The 17,456-nt window shown below is 36.0% G+C and overlaps 2 protein-coding genes and 1 long non-coding RNA gene across 11 annotated transcripts; 1 reads left to right on the forward strand and 2 right to left on the reverse strand.

Annotated features, from left to right (window-relative positions):
- Positions 1–1,059: 1,059 nt before the first annotated feature.
- On the reverse strand, positions 1,060–4,278 carry LOC9312019 (uncharacterized protein At3g49140). The gene is made up of 5 exons (XM_021026011.1): positions 2,368–4,278; positions 1,921–2,061; positions 1,686–1,805; positions 1,239–1,545; positions 1,060–1,155 (listed from the first exon to the last, which is right to left on the reverse strand). Exons 1-5 carry the CDS (start codon positions 2,419–2,421, stop codon positions 1,151–1,153), a joined length of 627 nt encoding a protein of 208 aa, XP_020881670.1. The 5' UTR covers positions 2,422–4,278; the 3' UTR covers positions 1,060–1,150.
- A 3,389-nt stretch (positions 4,279–7,667) lies between these two features.
- LOC9313718 lies at positions 7,668–10,658 on the forward strand. Of its 2 annotated transcripts, none has more exons than XM_021026008.1 (5): positions 7,668–7,823; positions 8,936–9,159; positions 9,442–9,808; positions 9,893–9,988; positions 10,080–10,658. In XM_021026008.1, the coding sequence occupies exons 2-5, from the start codon at positions 8,936–8,938 to the stop codon at positions 10,443–10,445; spliced, it is 1,053 nt and encodes a 350-aa protein (XP_020881667.1). In that variant the 5' UTR covers positions 7,668–7,823; the 3' UTR covers positions 10,446–10,658. The 2 variants fall into 2 exon arrangements, with proteins under 2 accessions (XP_020881667.1, XP_020881668.1); XM_021026009.1 differs by lacking the exon at positions 7,668–7,823 and adding an exon at positions 7,824–7,910.
- Positions 10,659–11,302: 644 nt separating this feature from the next.
- LOC9312020 lies at positions 11,303–14,445 on the reverse strand. 8 transcript variants are annotated; one of them, XR_002331990.1, is made up of 8 exons: positions 13,896–14,330; positions 13,308–13,708; positions 13,094–13,222; positions 12,723–12,899; positions 12,387–12,491; positions 12,215–12,260; positions 11,741–11,830; positions 11,303–11,557 (listed from the first exon to the last, which is right to left on the reverse strand). It is a non-coding gene; the product is annotated as an uncharacterized LOC9312020 (long non-coding RNA). The 8 variants fall into 8 exon arrangements; XR_002331994.1 differs by having other exon boundaries at positions 12,387–12,521; positions 13,094–13,708; positions 13,896–14,445; XR_002331993.1 differs by having other exon boundaries at positions 12,387–12,518; positions 13,094–13,708; positions 13,896–14,444.
- Between the last annotated feature and the right edge of the window lie 3,011 nt (positions 14,446–17,456).

The following is a 17,456-nucleotide window of genomic DNA, read 5'->3' on the forward strand; positions in this document are numbered from 1 at the left end:
TTGATAATAAGAATACAGTTATGTTTCTGCAACAATAAGTTGGTTAATGAAAAAGGATTATGTAATAGTACAGCAGAATTGATACCACAAATAACTCTCCTGCATTGCGTTTGAGGATGGTTTTGGTTTGATAATTGGAGTTACTGTCATTCTTGAAAACAGAATGACATTCATACACTTAAGTCATTTTTCGATTAGAGCCAAAGAAACCAGATAGGCTGGAATAACCCAAGGGATCAAGATAGTTCGAGAAATATCAGATCAGAAGTCTGGTTTAAGGGGATTTTGGCATAAGCAAGGATTTTCTAAAGAATGGGTTGAAACTTCAATGCCCAATTTGTGCAGAGTAACCCACAAACTTGAAACCAATTTTAACACAAAACTACAGCGTTCAGAAATCAATTGAAAATTTGCTTGAAGCCACAGATTTTACTCTTGGGCTTAGATCTCTACGAACTTGTTTATGTTTGTTCCACAAACATATGCATTGGCATTTTAATTCTTTTGTTTATGGAACTGTTTTCTCTGCGCAGCTTCACGGAAGATTACTACAGGCATCAACACTTCTACTGACTTGTTCATTTCGGTTTCTGTTGCTTCCATGAGTTTTTTTACGGGAATAATAGCTCTCTTATTCGTCCCTCTGCATTGTCTTCTGATGTTGCCTGCAAGAGTTTTCAGAGGCTTCAAATGTTGTAATACCGTCATTTATTCTGTCCACACTGTTTCATAGATATCATGGATCAGGAACAAAATCTAAAAGACCGAAGGAAAGAACCGATGTACCCTTGTCAAGAATGCAAACCGAAATGACTCAATTTTTGCTCCTGCGCAAAGCCTGAGGTCAAAACCTAGGGAATCTACCCCAATCAGCTTCACTTCCTACAGCCAAAAAAGAATTACGGTCGATCATATATTCGTACACAACCAAAACCTACAGAAATATCCTGTTGAATACCAGTTCATTACTAGAGCTTCTAGAGTTAAGTTGCAGCTGTTTACCTCTGCTTGAATACCATTATGTCTCCAACACAGAGATTTGAGGGCTTCAGTTACTTTATCACCAGATTCTTCTAAACGGCTTATGATTCCAGCTGATGCATGAGCAATAACATCAGGTTGTGCTTTTCTGACATCTTCCACCTCAACTTCAGTCTGTTCCCAAAAGTTAAAAAGACACTAGTAAGCATAAGCTTGCAACAAAAAGAAGAATCTATAATAAGCTGAATTCTTATCACCTCCAGCTTGTGGTGTAATAAGCTGAATTCTTATCATCTCCAGCTTGTAAAATGCCACCACAGTTCTTTCTTTTTCACCCTGCGATGAATCTATGTCAGATTCTTCACCACATGCCTTACTAATGTCTGCAAGCTTTTCTTCTAAGTTTTCTGCATCCTTGTTTCTGTTCGTACTTGTAGAATTGTTATCAGCAAGTTTCCTTTGGATATCTGAATAATCTTCCACTAAGATATGACTCAGAATTCCCTGGATAGCAAGGCCAGCAGACGGCTGATCCATCCAATCAACAAGATCATCTGAAGCAACCTAAATTTGACAACCAACAAATGTCTTAAAAGTTAACCTCAGTCATTCTCTTTTAGCCTCAGGTTTGAAAATGATCTTGCATATCGTTTTTATAAAGAATCACAACACATTTTTTTATGAATTTAAGGCTAAAAGTCAACCTCAGTCATTCTCTTTAAAAAAAAAAACATGGGATGGCAACTCCTCATTGTTTCCAAATTTGCCCAGTCTGCCAGCGATTCATCATCATCATCATCATCCTCTAGAACAGCAACCCATTCCTGAAGTCAAGAAAACGGTTGCTAGTGAAGCATGCTAAGACATGGCAAAAGTATTCCTCTTATAGAGTTCTTTAGTGACTCAGTATAAAAGATGAAATAAAATTTTTTGTTAAACCTCCTCATATTCGTCTTCTCCTGTATCCTCACTGTCATCTTCTCCACTTTCATCATCTTCAGTTTCAAAGTCACTATCAGAAAGACCCATCAGCTCCATTTCCTTGATCATCTCCATCGTATCAAAACCTACTATAACTTGCTGCAATGCATCCACAACGTCGTAAAGGTTAGTACAGAATAAGTTAGAGAAAAAACTACACAGAGCAGTATAGTCAGTTATAATCAAGAGAAACATATTGAAGCTAGAAGGCCCATATTGATGCATCCATGTGCGTTTTGATTTAAAATAATGGTGATTAACAAAAAAAGAAAAGGTCACAAGATGGATGTTTTAGCTACTATAACAGAAAAAATAACAGATCCCTCATCAGACAAAGCTTGGATTCGAAACACTTGGTACATTCCCCATTTGGCTATACGTATAATGTAAATAGGATATACTCACGTCTGAACCAACCCGCAAGGACATTTGTACGTAACTTCCCGGGAAGGCAAACATTTTTGTGTCTGTCTCTTTTGCCGATTTCTACCTCTATCAAACACTGTTCCCTTGGTGCACTTTGTATCCATTGTGACTTCTACTTCCAGTAATATGCTCAAGCACTGCTAGAATCTGTCTATATGTTTCTTGAGACACATTCTGCTTCATGTCAAATTCGATTTTCGCAAGCTTGGTGACTTCATGCTGCGCCATTTCTGCCTTGTTTCTTTGTTGTTCCCAAGCTGAATATGCATAATTTTCATCACTAAAGGTTGATTACAACACTGTCCCAACAAAACTCCCAAGTCTGAAACTGTTTGCAATTGCTTAGATTTCCTCCATATGTGCTTTACGTGAGACATCTCATCACCAGAAATAATCTGTTTGATTCTTCTTGATTCATGTCTGTCGTTGCACAACATGTGCTCTTGAATCGACATCATTACGCGAGACATTGCTGCTTTCAACTGCTCAAAATTCGGGTGCAAGTCAGCTCCATACAGCTGAACATTGATTCTCATTCTATCCCGAAAGAATAGTATAATGTCTGTACACTCCCAAGTGTCGGTTAATACTCAAAGAGTATGAGGGACAGTGATTTCCCGTTCAGCCTTTGATAGTCTTTCCGAGTAACAGCAGGAAAATCTTATCTCAATTTGATTGTCATTGATATCTGTGGATATGTGAGACAACGAAACAAATTTGTCAACCAGATGCAACAACCGCAGGTCAGCAATTCTCCTACAATGCACTCTGCTGCTCAGATTTATGTAAAATACCGAAACTACGGACTTGTAGTTGTCCTCACACATCCAAAGCATCAGCCAACTTTGTCGAATTACCAAACTGTATTGGAACAGCAGCTTCCTAGACATCTTGTTGAAATATCTGTCCCTGTTTAATATTTCCTTGAACAGCCAGATCAAACCACTTAAGTTTGGGAAGGATAAGCAATTTTGCACCCTTGTTCTTCTCCCCCAACTCACTACATCACTCTCAGTATTGAACCAGTCTTGATTCTTCTGTATAGTTTGTCTTTTCTCCTCGGATGTGTATATGAACTTCCTCCTCGGATATAGTTGGTGGAGCTCCATGAACGCAGACGTATGACAAAGTTTCAAAGTAGAATCTTGACCAGCTCAGATTTGGTTCTGCTGCGCCAATCAATTTTGTCCCTGGAATCAAAGTTGTTTTCGAGTCTAGAAGCAACTATTCTTCGTCATTCCCAAAACCGCAACAATAATGCATCCCTCATCAACTCGTCCCAGCCTCGATGAAGATTCAATTTCTGCAATTCTGAGAAATGATGCGGAACAAATCGATCGATCTTCCATCCATGGATTTCAAAACGGTCACCGGAAAGCACAAGAATCTCCTCGACCCACCAATTTGATAACTATAAATCTAAATATTTCTTATCAAAAATCCGATTACAAAACAACAGAGTATCTCTACTTGTACAAACCTCCTAATCTTCACTAGAAGACTCTTCTCTTCTTCTAAAATTAGCTCCCATGGGCTTATCAGCATCACGCGAGTAGAAACAGCCATGATATCAAATGCAATGCCGGCCTTGGGGTGATGAAATCTTCAGCAAAATTTGTCCCATGTTTGAATTTGAATTTCTGTTTTCGTTTTGTGCTCAAATCATTCTGATAGAAACAGAAAATTCAAGTGAAAACAATAGATTTTTTTTGTTTGTGTGCAAAATGAGTCAGAACAATAGATAGATCTCGAAATCAAAAGAAAAGATCAGAGCTCGATCGATGAAGATGATTTGTTGATATCTTCGAATCAAGTCGAAGAAGATGAAAAATTCAATCAGATTTGAGGAAACAAACGGAGGAAGATCATCTGAGCAAACAAATATGAAATACAGAAAATAGTAGTACTCCGTAATAGATTTTCATTTTCTTGAAATACTAAATCAAATGCAATAACCAAAATAAACCACAAAATAACTAAACCAAACTATATTAACCAAACCAAAAGAATTTCATAAATTATTCTATTTACTTTGTCATACATACATCTGAATTTTGTTAAGTACTAAAAAGTATAAGCTAGTTTACTTTCCCAATTGTCTCATATACAGTTAAACCTCTATAAATTAATACTCGATAAATTAATAAACAATATAAAATAATAAATTTTGTTGGTCTCAAATCGGGCCAGTGTAAGAAATTAACGAAATTCGTAGAGAGAGACTCATGCTCCTAGTTATCTTTCACAGTATCATAGCTCTCTTTATTACAAAACAAAAAAAAAAAAAAAAGCCTTCTCCTTCTCTTCATGGTACTGCTCATCTTCTCTCTGCTTATTTATCTTACGATAAACTCTTTCATAAATATCGTCTGTTCTGTTTGGCCATTCTTGCTGAGAAAGAACCAACTCACATAAAGAGATAGTCTTGTTGCGACATTGGCTTGATGCAATTAACATGGAATTGGATGCTCTTGTGAGTACATCTACTTGGAGAAGTTTCTCTTTGCCTGATGGAAAACATGCGTTGGATGTAAATAAATGTATAGATCAAGTATAAGTCTGATGGGTTTATTGAGCGATACAAGGCTCGCTTCGTTGCAAAAGGTTATACACAACAAGAAGGAGTTGATTGTCTTGATATTTTTGTCATGTGGCTAAGCTCACTTCCGTAAGGTTAATGCTTGTTTTACCTACTATTCATAATTGGATGTCACCAATGCATTTCCCCATGGTGATATGGATGAGGAGGTCTTTATGCATTTACCACAAGGATATACTCCAAGACATTGGATATTTTACCATGAAAACATGTGTGTCGACTCATCAAGTCTGATATGAGTCAAATTACCCTATTGACTACTCTCTCAAATGAAGTTTTCTGGGGTGATTCTGCAAATCTTCAAAGATACGTGAAATTAATTTGCCGTCAGATATCGGTGTCGACCGATAACAGGGGTGTATCGATCGACACCCAGTCAAATTTTGATCTCTGCATTGCTCTTGTAGCATAATTTCTTAAACTATAATTAACACTATTAAAAATTTATATTTAAATAATTAGAAAATGACTTAATTTGTTTCAAAATATATATATATATATACCTAGAGGCACATTACATCATTTGAAGTTATGTAGTTTAACTTCTTGCCTAATACAAATTTTTACTGGTGTGTTTTTTAACTATTAAAAATAATAAAATTACTGAAAATGGTATAAGTATCCAAGAAAGAAACTTGAAAACAAAAATTCTTTTGAAAAAAATATTAATGGAACTTAAATTATATTCAAAGTAGACGTGGATTAAAGAGTCACTATACCAATTTGACCAAATTACCAATACATCATGTGGCCCTTAAAACTACTTAAACATATTGTGGCCTCAAGCATATGCCTTACGTGCTTTATGGAAGGGCCGGCACTGAAATTATGGTTCCGACTTCGTAGCCATTAGTCACCTTGTTCAAGTTTTTAATTCCTCTTTCAAAATAATATTTCAATATTTTAGCTTTTAAGATGCATTCATTGTAAAACAGTTATTTTTTGGTGAATATATTCTTACATTCATACAAAAAAAAATAATAAATAATAATAATATGCAATCTTACAAGAAGAAGAACCGAAAAAAAAATGGTAGAGAGTTCCAAAAGAAGTGAATGGAGTCGATGATTCGTAAGAAGTGATAAATAGAAAAAAAAAAAAAAGCATAAGAAAAATAGAAGGATGTTTGAGATGAGATTAATTTTTTTTTTTTATGTCTAACCATGAAATTATGGGGATTATAGTTTAATTGCAGTAAATACGATTTCAAAAAATTCAATATTTGTCGCTTATTTAAAATGCTGAGATAAGAAAAGTTGTTGGGTTTTTGTTTACTATGGACAACAGAAAGAGGGAAAAAAAAAACAAGTCCATTCTACCAAATTAAGTCGGTCTGGCAAATGATTATGGATCAAACTTTGTAAATCCAATTAGTAAAGGCCCATTAGAAAAGCCGGAAAAAAAGAATGGTAGAAAGTTCCATAAGAAGTGAATGGGTAATATATAAAAGTAGACTTAGCGTACATGTTTGTGAATTAATTGGATTTAATGTTTGGTTTGAATTAATTAGAGTTATTGTGGTTATCTATTAGCCTAATCACTAATGCATCAATTTAGACTTATTTGACATTACATATGTTTTAATAAGTTCATTTGTGGGTTTTACTTTGGGTAACTAATTCCAGAACAAAAAAAAAAACACTAATATATTTCGGTATTAGAAGCCACATGAAAAGCGTTACTGGAGAAGAAAATTCGTTGCAAACATTTATTTTAAGAGAAGGCGTAACACATGGAGCAATACATTAATATAATGCACTCTACTATATTTCTTTATTAAAATTATATTGACTGTTATATAAGTTAGAATTTTATTCACTGAGACATTTATAAAACAATATATGGGATGAAATATTAAATTTAATAATTCAAGTAAATTATATTATACTATATAAATACATTAAATGTATTGTGTAATAAAAATTCTAAATAAATACTCCAACTTGGAGTTGTAACGTGTGAGAATAAATTGGTGTTGTAAATTTTTTTTTAAAAAAAGTTAGATTGGAAAGAAGAAAAAAAAAAGAGAAATTTTTTTTATAAAAAAAGTTAGATTGGAAAGAAGAAAAAAAAAGAGAAATTGTTTTTATAAAAAAAGTTAGATTGGAAAGAAGAAAAAAAAAGAGACAAATTAGAAAAGATTAGAAATGTATTTTATGGAGATATTAAAATATTATGTAAGATAGAAAAATGAGGAAAACAATTAAATTTAAAAATAGATGCCAAATGTACTAATATTATGAGAAGTTTAAAAAATGTACTAATATTTTGTGAAGTTAAAATTTTACTGATCCATCATTTTGAATCAGATGAAGAAGTGGTGATTTTAAGTAGATAATAATTTTGGCAAAACAAATTAGATACAAATTTCAATTTAAATACATGTCAAATGTATCAATAGGATAAGAGAAATATCTTTTTTGGAATTAAATTGTAGGCACAAACTTTCAAAACTAAGGATTTTAAATAAATTAAAACAAACATTAATGAAATGAAGAAGGACAAATATCACCAAAAGTGAGTGCCAAATGTCGCAATGGTATGAAAAGTTAGAAGAAAACCTTCTCATATTATATAAAATATAAAATGCTGAGATAAGAAAAGTTGTTGGGTTTTTGTTTACTATGGACAACAGAAAGAGGGAAAAAAAAAACAAGTCCATTCTACCAAATTATGGCAAATGATTATGGATCAAACTTTGTAAATCCAATTAGTAAAGGCCCATTAGAAAAACGGGAACAGATAAATGCTCGCCTAGGTTAGGAATCACCTTCGGCTGTCAAGAGGGGATTTTCCAGTTTCCTTGTATCGTCGATGTCTAAGCTCCATTGAACTCGTACGTGGATGAGTTTTTTTTTAACGCTTTTTTTAGATTTCTCTCAATGCGATCTTGTTGAATTTCGTCATTCATTTCCGATTTGAGGTATTTCTTAGGGGAGTTTCCAGGGTTTTGATCGAATTGCTGGTTCGTGATCGAGTTATTTTTCTGGATTTGTGTGTTTAATTGGATTTTTTTTTTTTTACACAATCTCATAGGTTTAGGCAAATGGCTTGTAGATTACAGTTATTTTCATATTGCATTCTTAAATAATTTGAATTGATTTCACAATCAAATTCTTGATAAAACTAGTTTAAAATTGATTGTGAATTGTGATTACTGCGAATAGGCTTGGGCAAAAAAACCGTACCCGAGTACCCGAACCGAAACCGACCCGAAAAAAACCGGTTCGGGGCGGGTACGGGTATTAGCTATTTACCCTATTGGGTCTTGTATTGTCGTACCCGTGGGTATAGGGTAAAACCCGATCCGAACCCGATACCCGAACGGGTACCCGATTACCCGAAATTACTTATACTTATACATATAAAAACTTTATATATATGTAATATTTGAGCTAAATACATTTATATCCAAATAACCGAGAGTAATTACCAAAAATTAAATGCACTTATATTTATATATTTAAGACTAAATATATAAATACGCGAGATGCTTGTAAATTTTTTAAATATTTGGACAAAATTCCGGTTATTCGGATAAATTTTTGGGTGAAACTCGGATATTTGAGTAAAATTGCGGATAAAATTCGGATATTAGAGTATAATTTCGGGTAAAATTTGGGTATTTGGTAAAATTTTGGGTATTTGGGTATAAAATACCCGAACCCGATGGGTGCCCGATTTTTTCGGGTATTTAGCGGTTCTAAAAATCTAAACCCGAACCGACCCGAACCCGATTAGACCCGAACCGAAACCGAACCGATATTTTAGATTTACCCTATTGGGTCCTAAACTCCTCTATCCGAAAGATCCGTACCCGATCGGGTTTTACCCGAACCCGACCCGCATACCCGAATGCCCACCCCTAACTGCGAAGCACCAAGCTTTTGGTGAAATTGCACAGACAGATTTCTTCTCTCATTGTTCTCTTTTCTTTAATTTTCTTAGATGGAGAATATCGTGACTGTAGAGAAACTCACCGGTTTGGTCATTGTGGTTGTGAAGAATGCGAATGATGTTAGTGAAGCTATGGGTTATTACGAAAGGCTGTTTTCGGCAACAGTGACAGACATAAAAGAATTAAAAGGTGCTGGTGGTCAAATAATCTCGCGCTGGGTGGAATTGACGATTGCTAATGCTAGGATTGTGATATGCATGGCTGATGCTGTTGGGTAAGTAATTATTATTTTTTTCCCAGTTTTGTTGAACAAGGTCTGTGTGAATTGCGAAAACTGAATAATTTATTTAATCCACGATTAGCTACGAGTACTACTGAAATTGCTAACAAACTAACTCCAGAAGAATAGGGATATACCAAGTCAAACTCAAAACTAAAGCAAGTAGATAAACAAACTCCTCTGCCACGTGACCGGAATGCACCTCTTCCTTTGCGAATTGCTAAAAACTGAATAATTTGTTTGTGTTCTAAGAATCGAAACTTTTTGTTTTAACAGGGATGATGCTCGTGTTACGTCTGGGAGTACAGTAGAGGTGGTCACGGTTGATGTTAACTCGTCTTTAGAGGCTTTTAAGAAAGCCGGAGGAGTGGAAGTGGGAAATATCTCCCAAGTAGAAGCTTGCCGAGGTGTCAAAGCCAAAGTTAGGGATCCTTATGGCTTCATATGGTCACTTGCCGAGAAGATGGAGCGTCCATCCTCCACACTCCCACTTCTCTTTCCTGCTCTAGAATCCGAAGTAACTTGGTGGATGTATCATCACCCCATTGGAAACACTGTGAGACGTCAATGGATAGATAATCTAAATCATGAGCAACAGTACAATTTGCTAAGATGTGAGACTTCCATGGATGCTTTGGAAAAGGTTGGTCACTGATTGTTATATTTTTCATTCAACTTCCAGTATTTTTTCATAAATTGACATACTCCTTTACTTGTTTTTCTACAGTCTTTGTTGAATGTGAAGCATCGAAAGTATTTTTATCAAAAAACAAATTTCCATGCATTCCAGTCTCATCCATCTCTTAGTGAGATACTACTTGAGGTAAACAATCTAAGAAAAATTTACAAGTTCTTCCGATCCATTTCTTATCACATACATTGAAATTGAGTTTGGTTGGTTGATTCTTTGTCAGCTCGAGCGTATTAATGGAATTTTACAAGGAGTTCAACTAGTTTTCTTCTTGAATCCTCTTATTCGGGGGCACGCTCAAGTTCGCGAATTCAATAAGAAGCTGAAGGAAAAATATGACTTACTTTGGAGCGGACTCCCGTCCTTTGATTCTCATCCAAGTCAGTGGTCCGGCCTCATAGCTGAACGTGAAAGAGCTGCTTGTTATGTTAGGCAGTTGCTGAAGAGTTTGGAAAGCAGGAGATATAAACTCAATAGGGATGGGAAGGCTAATTATAGAAGTTCGGTTTTAAATGAGGAGCTTGTGATGAATAGAATGATGTGGGAGGAGGTACAAACAAATTGGAGGGCACAAGACAGGACTGAATAGATTATCAAAATAACAATGTTGGAACAGGACGGTGTCTTAGTGAGAAGGCTTGTGGATGCAGGAATGCTCTTGTTTCAGTCTCTTAACTCTTATGTGGTGGATGTTTAATTAGATTAGTTTTAAGTCTGTTTGAATTGGAGCCAGTTCTGAGGCAACTTCTTGTCTCCATTGTCTTAAAACATCTTCTATATGTTTAAGCTCTTTTATTGCACTTTGGTTTCTCTTCTATTATGTAGGTCACAGGATGTTCCTACCCTTATATCAGAAAACCCTTCTGATCAGTTACAGGAGGAGATTCGGGAAGCATTTCACATTAACTCGAGAGAGTCAACCAAATTGACCGAGATTTTTGGAGTATTAGGGTTTGTGTTTGACTTTGGAAGACCACACCTCTCGTTAGTCTAGGTTTCTGATGTGCAAAATTGTTCATCTCAACGCATCAGCCTCTGAATCCGATAACCGAGAAACCAATCTCACCAAGCCATAATTAGTTGTCTCTAAGAATCCATCTCACTCTACACTTATTGTTGGATCGTATGATCAGGGTATGATTTCCATGCCATGTAGTAGCTTGACTTTAAAAGTCCACTCATTCATCCATGTCTCCCATCTCTTTAACGGTGGCTTCCAAAGACAATTCTCTATATAAGTAATCGTTTCTATCCTTCCAAGTTCCAAAGACGCCACATTATTCAGATCCATTTTTTTTTTTTTTTTTTTTTTTACTTTTTCAGCTTCTTCTGGATGAATCGAGACGATTGACAAGTTCCGATTGAAAATTTCGTAGTCTAGGGTCAAAGCAAACAAGAAATCCTGAGAGCCATTCCATTTCAAATAGTCTCATGCCAATATAGCTCAGTAAAAATCCAAGATGTTCATGAGATAAATTGAGTACCAATTTTGAATATCTTAGCATATAACAGAAGATCCAAAGCTGTTCAGAGTTGATACTATAATAAAGCATAGTAAATTCAAAACTCTTAAGAAAGAAAGAACAATTATGAAACATTGAGAGTAGAGCCCATAAGAGGATCCAGCGACGCCAAAAAAAAAACTCTCCTCTTCTGCCACCCTTTCTGCGGGTCTGTCGTTTGGGATTGGAGTCACATCCTCTGAGGAAAAACAAGAACAATGTTAGTGATTTATTCACTGAAAGATGCAATTCAACAATTCTAGATGGATGTATGGCAGTGGTTCCGATCCTGTGTTGCGTTAATGTATTTCACAAAAATCAATTACATTTACAATAGGCTTATCAAATTATCAGCTTGGTCATGCAGTTTCTTGGCATGTACCTTGCATCGCTAAGCGACATTTTGTGCAGCAAGCATATCTGCAAATACGGTGCAGACTCTCATCCCTGTCGGCTTTCACCTTCATTCCACCTGTAGCAGTTGAAATCAAAACAGTAGTTCATCAGCCAATTCTGTATTCAAGAACAATGCTATTTTCTACACAGATAAATAGAGAGACTCCTCGAAAGAACAAAGAATAAAGACACTTCAGCTCACACCCAATAGAAATGACCATAATACCAGAAACTACTGTATCTAACTTGGTTCTATTAGCAGCCATTTTTGTAGTCAAGAACAAGGCAAGTATCAACAACGATATCGATCAAACGATTCCTCTAAGGTCTTAAAGAGCAGATACTCAAGATAGCTGAACTCACACTACTCACTAGAGACTACAAGGTTCAAAATATTAGACACTACCGCATCCAAGTTAAGAAAATGCTCACTAGAGAACTTTGACAGATGCTTGCTTACCAGTGATGCGAACACGGGTTTCCCGTCCAGACAAATCAGTCATGTGCTGTAATTGCAGATACACAAAACTCAGGACTATGTATATAAAAGCTTTAGTTTGCTCAGAAAATTAAAAACGACACTAGAAGCCACTTATCGTTGAATGAAAGCAAAGATGTGAAGAGTTGCTCACCTTCACGAACAGCAGGTCCAAGAGTCACATTATCTTCCTTTGGCTCTCTTGTCTTTCTCCTCGACTACAATTCCACCAAAACTTGCACTATGCATTTACGATATCCTAATCATTACTCATATTAGTAATTCACTGCTAGATTGAGAAAAAAAAAAAAAAACACCAAATTTTTAAAAAAGTTGAAATGATTTCAAATTGAGAATTTGAAGAAAAGGATTGCATCAGGAACAACATATCACTTCACACTACCAGACAATAGCAGAAATAGAGTTCCAGCTTATATCTTCTGATGACTAAATACATGAAACTAAATTACAAGCTTTAGACAAAGCTTACCACGGTTTTGAACAGATGAAGGAAGAAGGGAAGCTAGGGTGTGGTTGCTGATCCGCATATAGCTAGCGAAAGAGGCGAACCAGAATAGCATTAGTAGTAATCAATTTTTTTAGAATTAAGTAGCAATTGTATCAAGCCGCATTGGTTGTATCGTGGTCCCATCGGTCACTTCTTTTTCTGCATTCACAAAAGAGATTTTTGAGTCTTTTGGTAGATTATCTAGCAATGACCAGTATGAAGGCTCCCTGCAATGGGGCAAGTGAGAAACCATGTGAATAAAGGAAAAATCTTGAGGAAGGTCATACTACAGTTATGGTCATTGGTTCATATAAGGGGAAAGAAACCTGTAAGAGTTGACCATTTGGACAGACCTGACAAGCTTAAAGGCCCATGTCTCTGAGTCTCCGGATCTCTAGAGTATTGAGGTGGCTGCCAAGTGCTTAATCCACTCAAATAACGATCTTGAGGACCCAATTTCGACCCTATGATCCACAAGCCATCTAGAATCCAAAAAAAATGTTTGAGTGGCACTAGCCACTAGGTTAGGTGTAACATAATCAGCTAGAAGAGATCATATAAGCATACTATTTAACTCCAGTTAACTATATATGCAGATGCGGTTTTACTCTCATACATGCCAAAAAAAACACACCAAAAAGTGCCCTTGCATCTGCAACAACAGCTAAATCAGAGAGATGTTATACACCACATATATAGTAACTAACGTTCACCCGAGATTTCAAAGTGAGCAGTATATATATCTGCTTTCGTGTGGATATCAATTTGGAACATTAACCGTAAATGGAACTACTAAGCTGTGAACAAACAGTCGAGTGGGTAGACAAACACCAAGAACAACAGAAAGAACGTGACTTTAAATGCGGGAAGGGATTGGTGAAGGTAAGTTTGCAGAAATTCCTCTACTTGACCACCACTTTGGTGTGCCTTGACTTCCCCAGGGACAAAGTCTAGCACCCATAGCTGTCCTGCATCAAAGAGAGAGAACACCAAACCAAGATCGCTATGGTCATCATCATCATCATTCTCAGAGAAAAAAGACACAAATTGGACATCTTAAAACAACAATGAGCTCATTAAAATCATAAGAACTGACAACCAAATAATGAAGAGATCAACATTTCTATCACAAGTGAGGTGGAGAAGCTGATTCACCATAATCACCACGAGCAAGGAATGACCAATAACCATATCCATCCACTTGCGTTCACCAAAATCAACTAAATCCTAAGCGGAATCATGAGGCGGATTCCTCAAATCGACCAGTATCATCTTCCAATCTGTGTACACAAACATGAGATTCATCGGATGAGAGCTGTAGATTCATTCTTCCAGTCCCCCGGAGGATCGGACCTCTTCGTAGGCTAGGGTTTGAAGAGATCTCCATGATAAAGAACAAATTCACCAATGCTTCAATACAAATTGTAACCGGAACCAAATCGAACTAACGTTCATAAAACGCGAGCCGATATCTCAAATGACGAAGATCTAACAGAGAGATCTCGATCTAGATGAGTACAACACCATAATCTCATAACAAACTAAGAAGAAGAAGAAAAGATACAACTAAAAATGATTTCTCTGCAACTGATCTCTCGAGGCTCTCTATATCTTCCTCTTGCTCTCATCTTCCTTCAGCCAATCAAACTCTGCCAACGCATCATTCAAGCTTCCACCAATCATGTTCCTTCATTCTTCCACGTCAGCCACTCTTCTATTTTTCTGTATCAAATCCTTCCCCTTCGAAAAACCTTGAACCTCAAAGTTTTAAAGAGAAAGACTTTGTTGCATAATGACATTAACACATGATTTGTACCGCAGCTTGCCATATTGAACTGAGACCAACAGAAAACATTTGACGTTAATGAACAGAGACTATAATGACCTTTCTGTGATAGCCTCTTCATAGTATTCATGTGACAGCCTCTTCATATGATCCATGATTGCATTGCAGGCCTGAACTCTTTTTAACCCCCAAAAATATTAATCACCCACTTAAAGACCAAGATAGGTTCTGGATGTTTACTCCACCACCAAATCGTTAAGTTTCTCATTTGTTGGAAGAATTGGAATGAGAAGAAACGAGTATGTGACATGGTCTTGCTCTTCCAACAATGCCACACCGCAAAATAGCAAATCATACACAGATTGGAAGAAAACGGTCTCTTTATACCCTCTTCCACAGATTTATACTTGAACCACCACCGCTTGGAAAACTTGATCTTTTTGTTTTTCATTGGAATAACCAAATCGGTCTGCAACAACCGCTCATTCACCATTAAAATCTGTTCATACACAGCTTGTTGTCCATGACCAAGAACACACAAAAACATAATTTTCAAATTCGTCAAAGACAAATTTCAACAATCCATTTTTTCCAAAGCTATGAAAATCAAATAAATAACTTAAGAATGTCGATTTGAGATACCAAGATAGGGATAAAGAAACATAAGATTGGGACCGTAAGTGGGATATATACCATATTTGTTGCCAAATTTGTCATGCAGATCCCAAATTTTCTGAAAACGGCTTCAGGTTTTTCGATCTTCATCTCTCAATTCTCATATCACCAGTTTCTTAAAAAGTTATGAACACAAAAAAATCATTTTTTTTTACTACAATCATATAATTGATGGCAAAAAAACAACTTCAAATAATCAAGGTAGTGGTCTAACGGTTCTCACTTGATGAAAAGTTGTCATATACGTCTAAATCATAGATCAATTCCCTTCAAAACTAAAGATAAATAGGATGCAAATATTACCTGAAGAAAAAATATCAATGGTAGAGAATTTAAGAGATACATAAGAAGTGAGTAAGAGAGCGCCAGAAACAGTATTAGAGATCCTGAAAGCGTGAAAGTATTAATTAAATGAGAGTGACATGGTTTACGTAAACCAGAATCGTTAGATTTCATTGATGTAAACCGAGTCAAAGCCTCTATGTAAAGGAGAGTCTTGGAACATCAACCATCCTGTGTTTTATCTATGGACAACCAAAATAAGTAGGTTTTGTTGTAAACCACATAACGGATGGACTCCATAACCGTGGCCCATGTCCATGTTCTAGAAGGCCCATGTCTAGCTTCTAGAAGACTCGCCCAACCGACCAAGGCCAAAGACGGTTTATGTTAGTCTTAGTGGGCTTTAGTGTTTCCTAGTCCAATTGGGATTTGTCTCCCCTATTGTGTATATATATAAGTTGTAACCTCATTCATTAATCAATAAGAATACACGAGATTCATAACACGTTATCAGCACGACTTGCTCTTAACGATCCCTAACCCTAATTCGAAAAATCCTTCACACAAAACCTAAGTCCGCCTCGCTCATAAGCTTACGATCGGATCAATAGGTGCTCGCGATTCCTCCAAGCTCCCAACGTTCGTGATCAAGTTCGAAAACCGAGGTCTTTAGCTCTCGGTTCATATCCGTACAACCTCATAAGGTGAAAGGTAAAATCCGAAACCCTAAAACCTAAAGTCCAACATCGAACTTGAACCTAAAGAAATCGCAACCCTAAAAATCGGATATTGTTTGAATCAAAGTGTTTGCTATTGCTTGCTTTGCTCGCTTGTTCTTAGGAGAGTTATTGATTCAAAACCTAAATCGTATTGTTGAAAGAAACTTAAATCGAATCCCTATAATTCTAAGTTAATAAATCCGATTGATTGAGGTTGCTTAGGTTGTTTAGATTGATTTTTTCTATGATTGGTTGCATGCATAAATTGTTAGAAATAAAACTCTCATATCGCATGAACCCTAGAAACCAAAACCCTAGAGAAAGCTTAATCCTAAATAAAATAGGAAAACCTAAGTAAAAAGAAAAAACCTATAAAAAAAAAAAATCTAAAATCCTAATCAAAATAGAAATTTCTAAAAAACCCTAAATCCTATTCTAAATAGGAAAATCTTAAATCCTATTGTAAATAGGAAAATCCTTAATTCTATTCAAAATAGAAAATCTATAAACCCTAATTAAAATAGGAAATCATAATCCTAATCAATATAGGAAAACCTAAAACTTAATCGAAATAGGAAATCCCTAAAAGAGGAAATTTAATCCTAAGAGGAAAGTCAAATCCTTAAGTAAATCGATTCATGATTCGGTCTTAAATACCGCATGACATTAACGATTACATGATCTTGACTCAAAACCCTTTTTGCTTGTAGATGTTGAATTACAACTTGTATTTTACTGTCCTAAATATCAGAGGAGATAATTATTTAAAATGGGCAATGAATACTAAGATTATCCTAAACTCAAAAGGACTTGGTGAATGTATCACATAAGGAAATAATGCCAAGTGAGAAAGATAGATACAAGGAAATATTAATTATTAGCCACCATCTTATTGAGAGTCTCAGAATCCAGGAACTATAAGTCTGTGGATGAGTCTATTGCTAGCTGAGCAAAATAATGACTTACTGATGAGATACAGTAAATTAAGACCTCACGGATTAACCCCATTACTTGATGCCAATAAGGCCGCAGAGGATAAGAAAGAATCCAAAGAATCTAACCACGTACAGAGTGATAGACCACACAGCCGTGACCGTGGTGGATGGAAAGGACGTGGTTGTGGCTACTATAACTCATCCGGCCGTGGGAACCACTATAACCGTGGTTGTAGACCCAATTTTGGCCATGGTCGAGGGCGAGGAGGCTGTGGTATTTATAAACCACAACACTCGACCAAATCAGTGTGCCATAGAT

Source organism: Arabidopsis lyrata (genome assembly GCF_000004255.2).
Source record: "Arabidopsis lyrata subsp. lyrata unplaced genomic scaffold ARALYscaffold_5, whole genome shotgun sequence".
In the NCBI taxonomy this organism is placed as follows: domain Eukaryota; kingdom Viridiplantae; phylum Streptophyta; class Magnoliopsida; order Brassicales; family Brassicaceae; genus Arabidopsis; species Arabidopsis lyrata.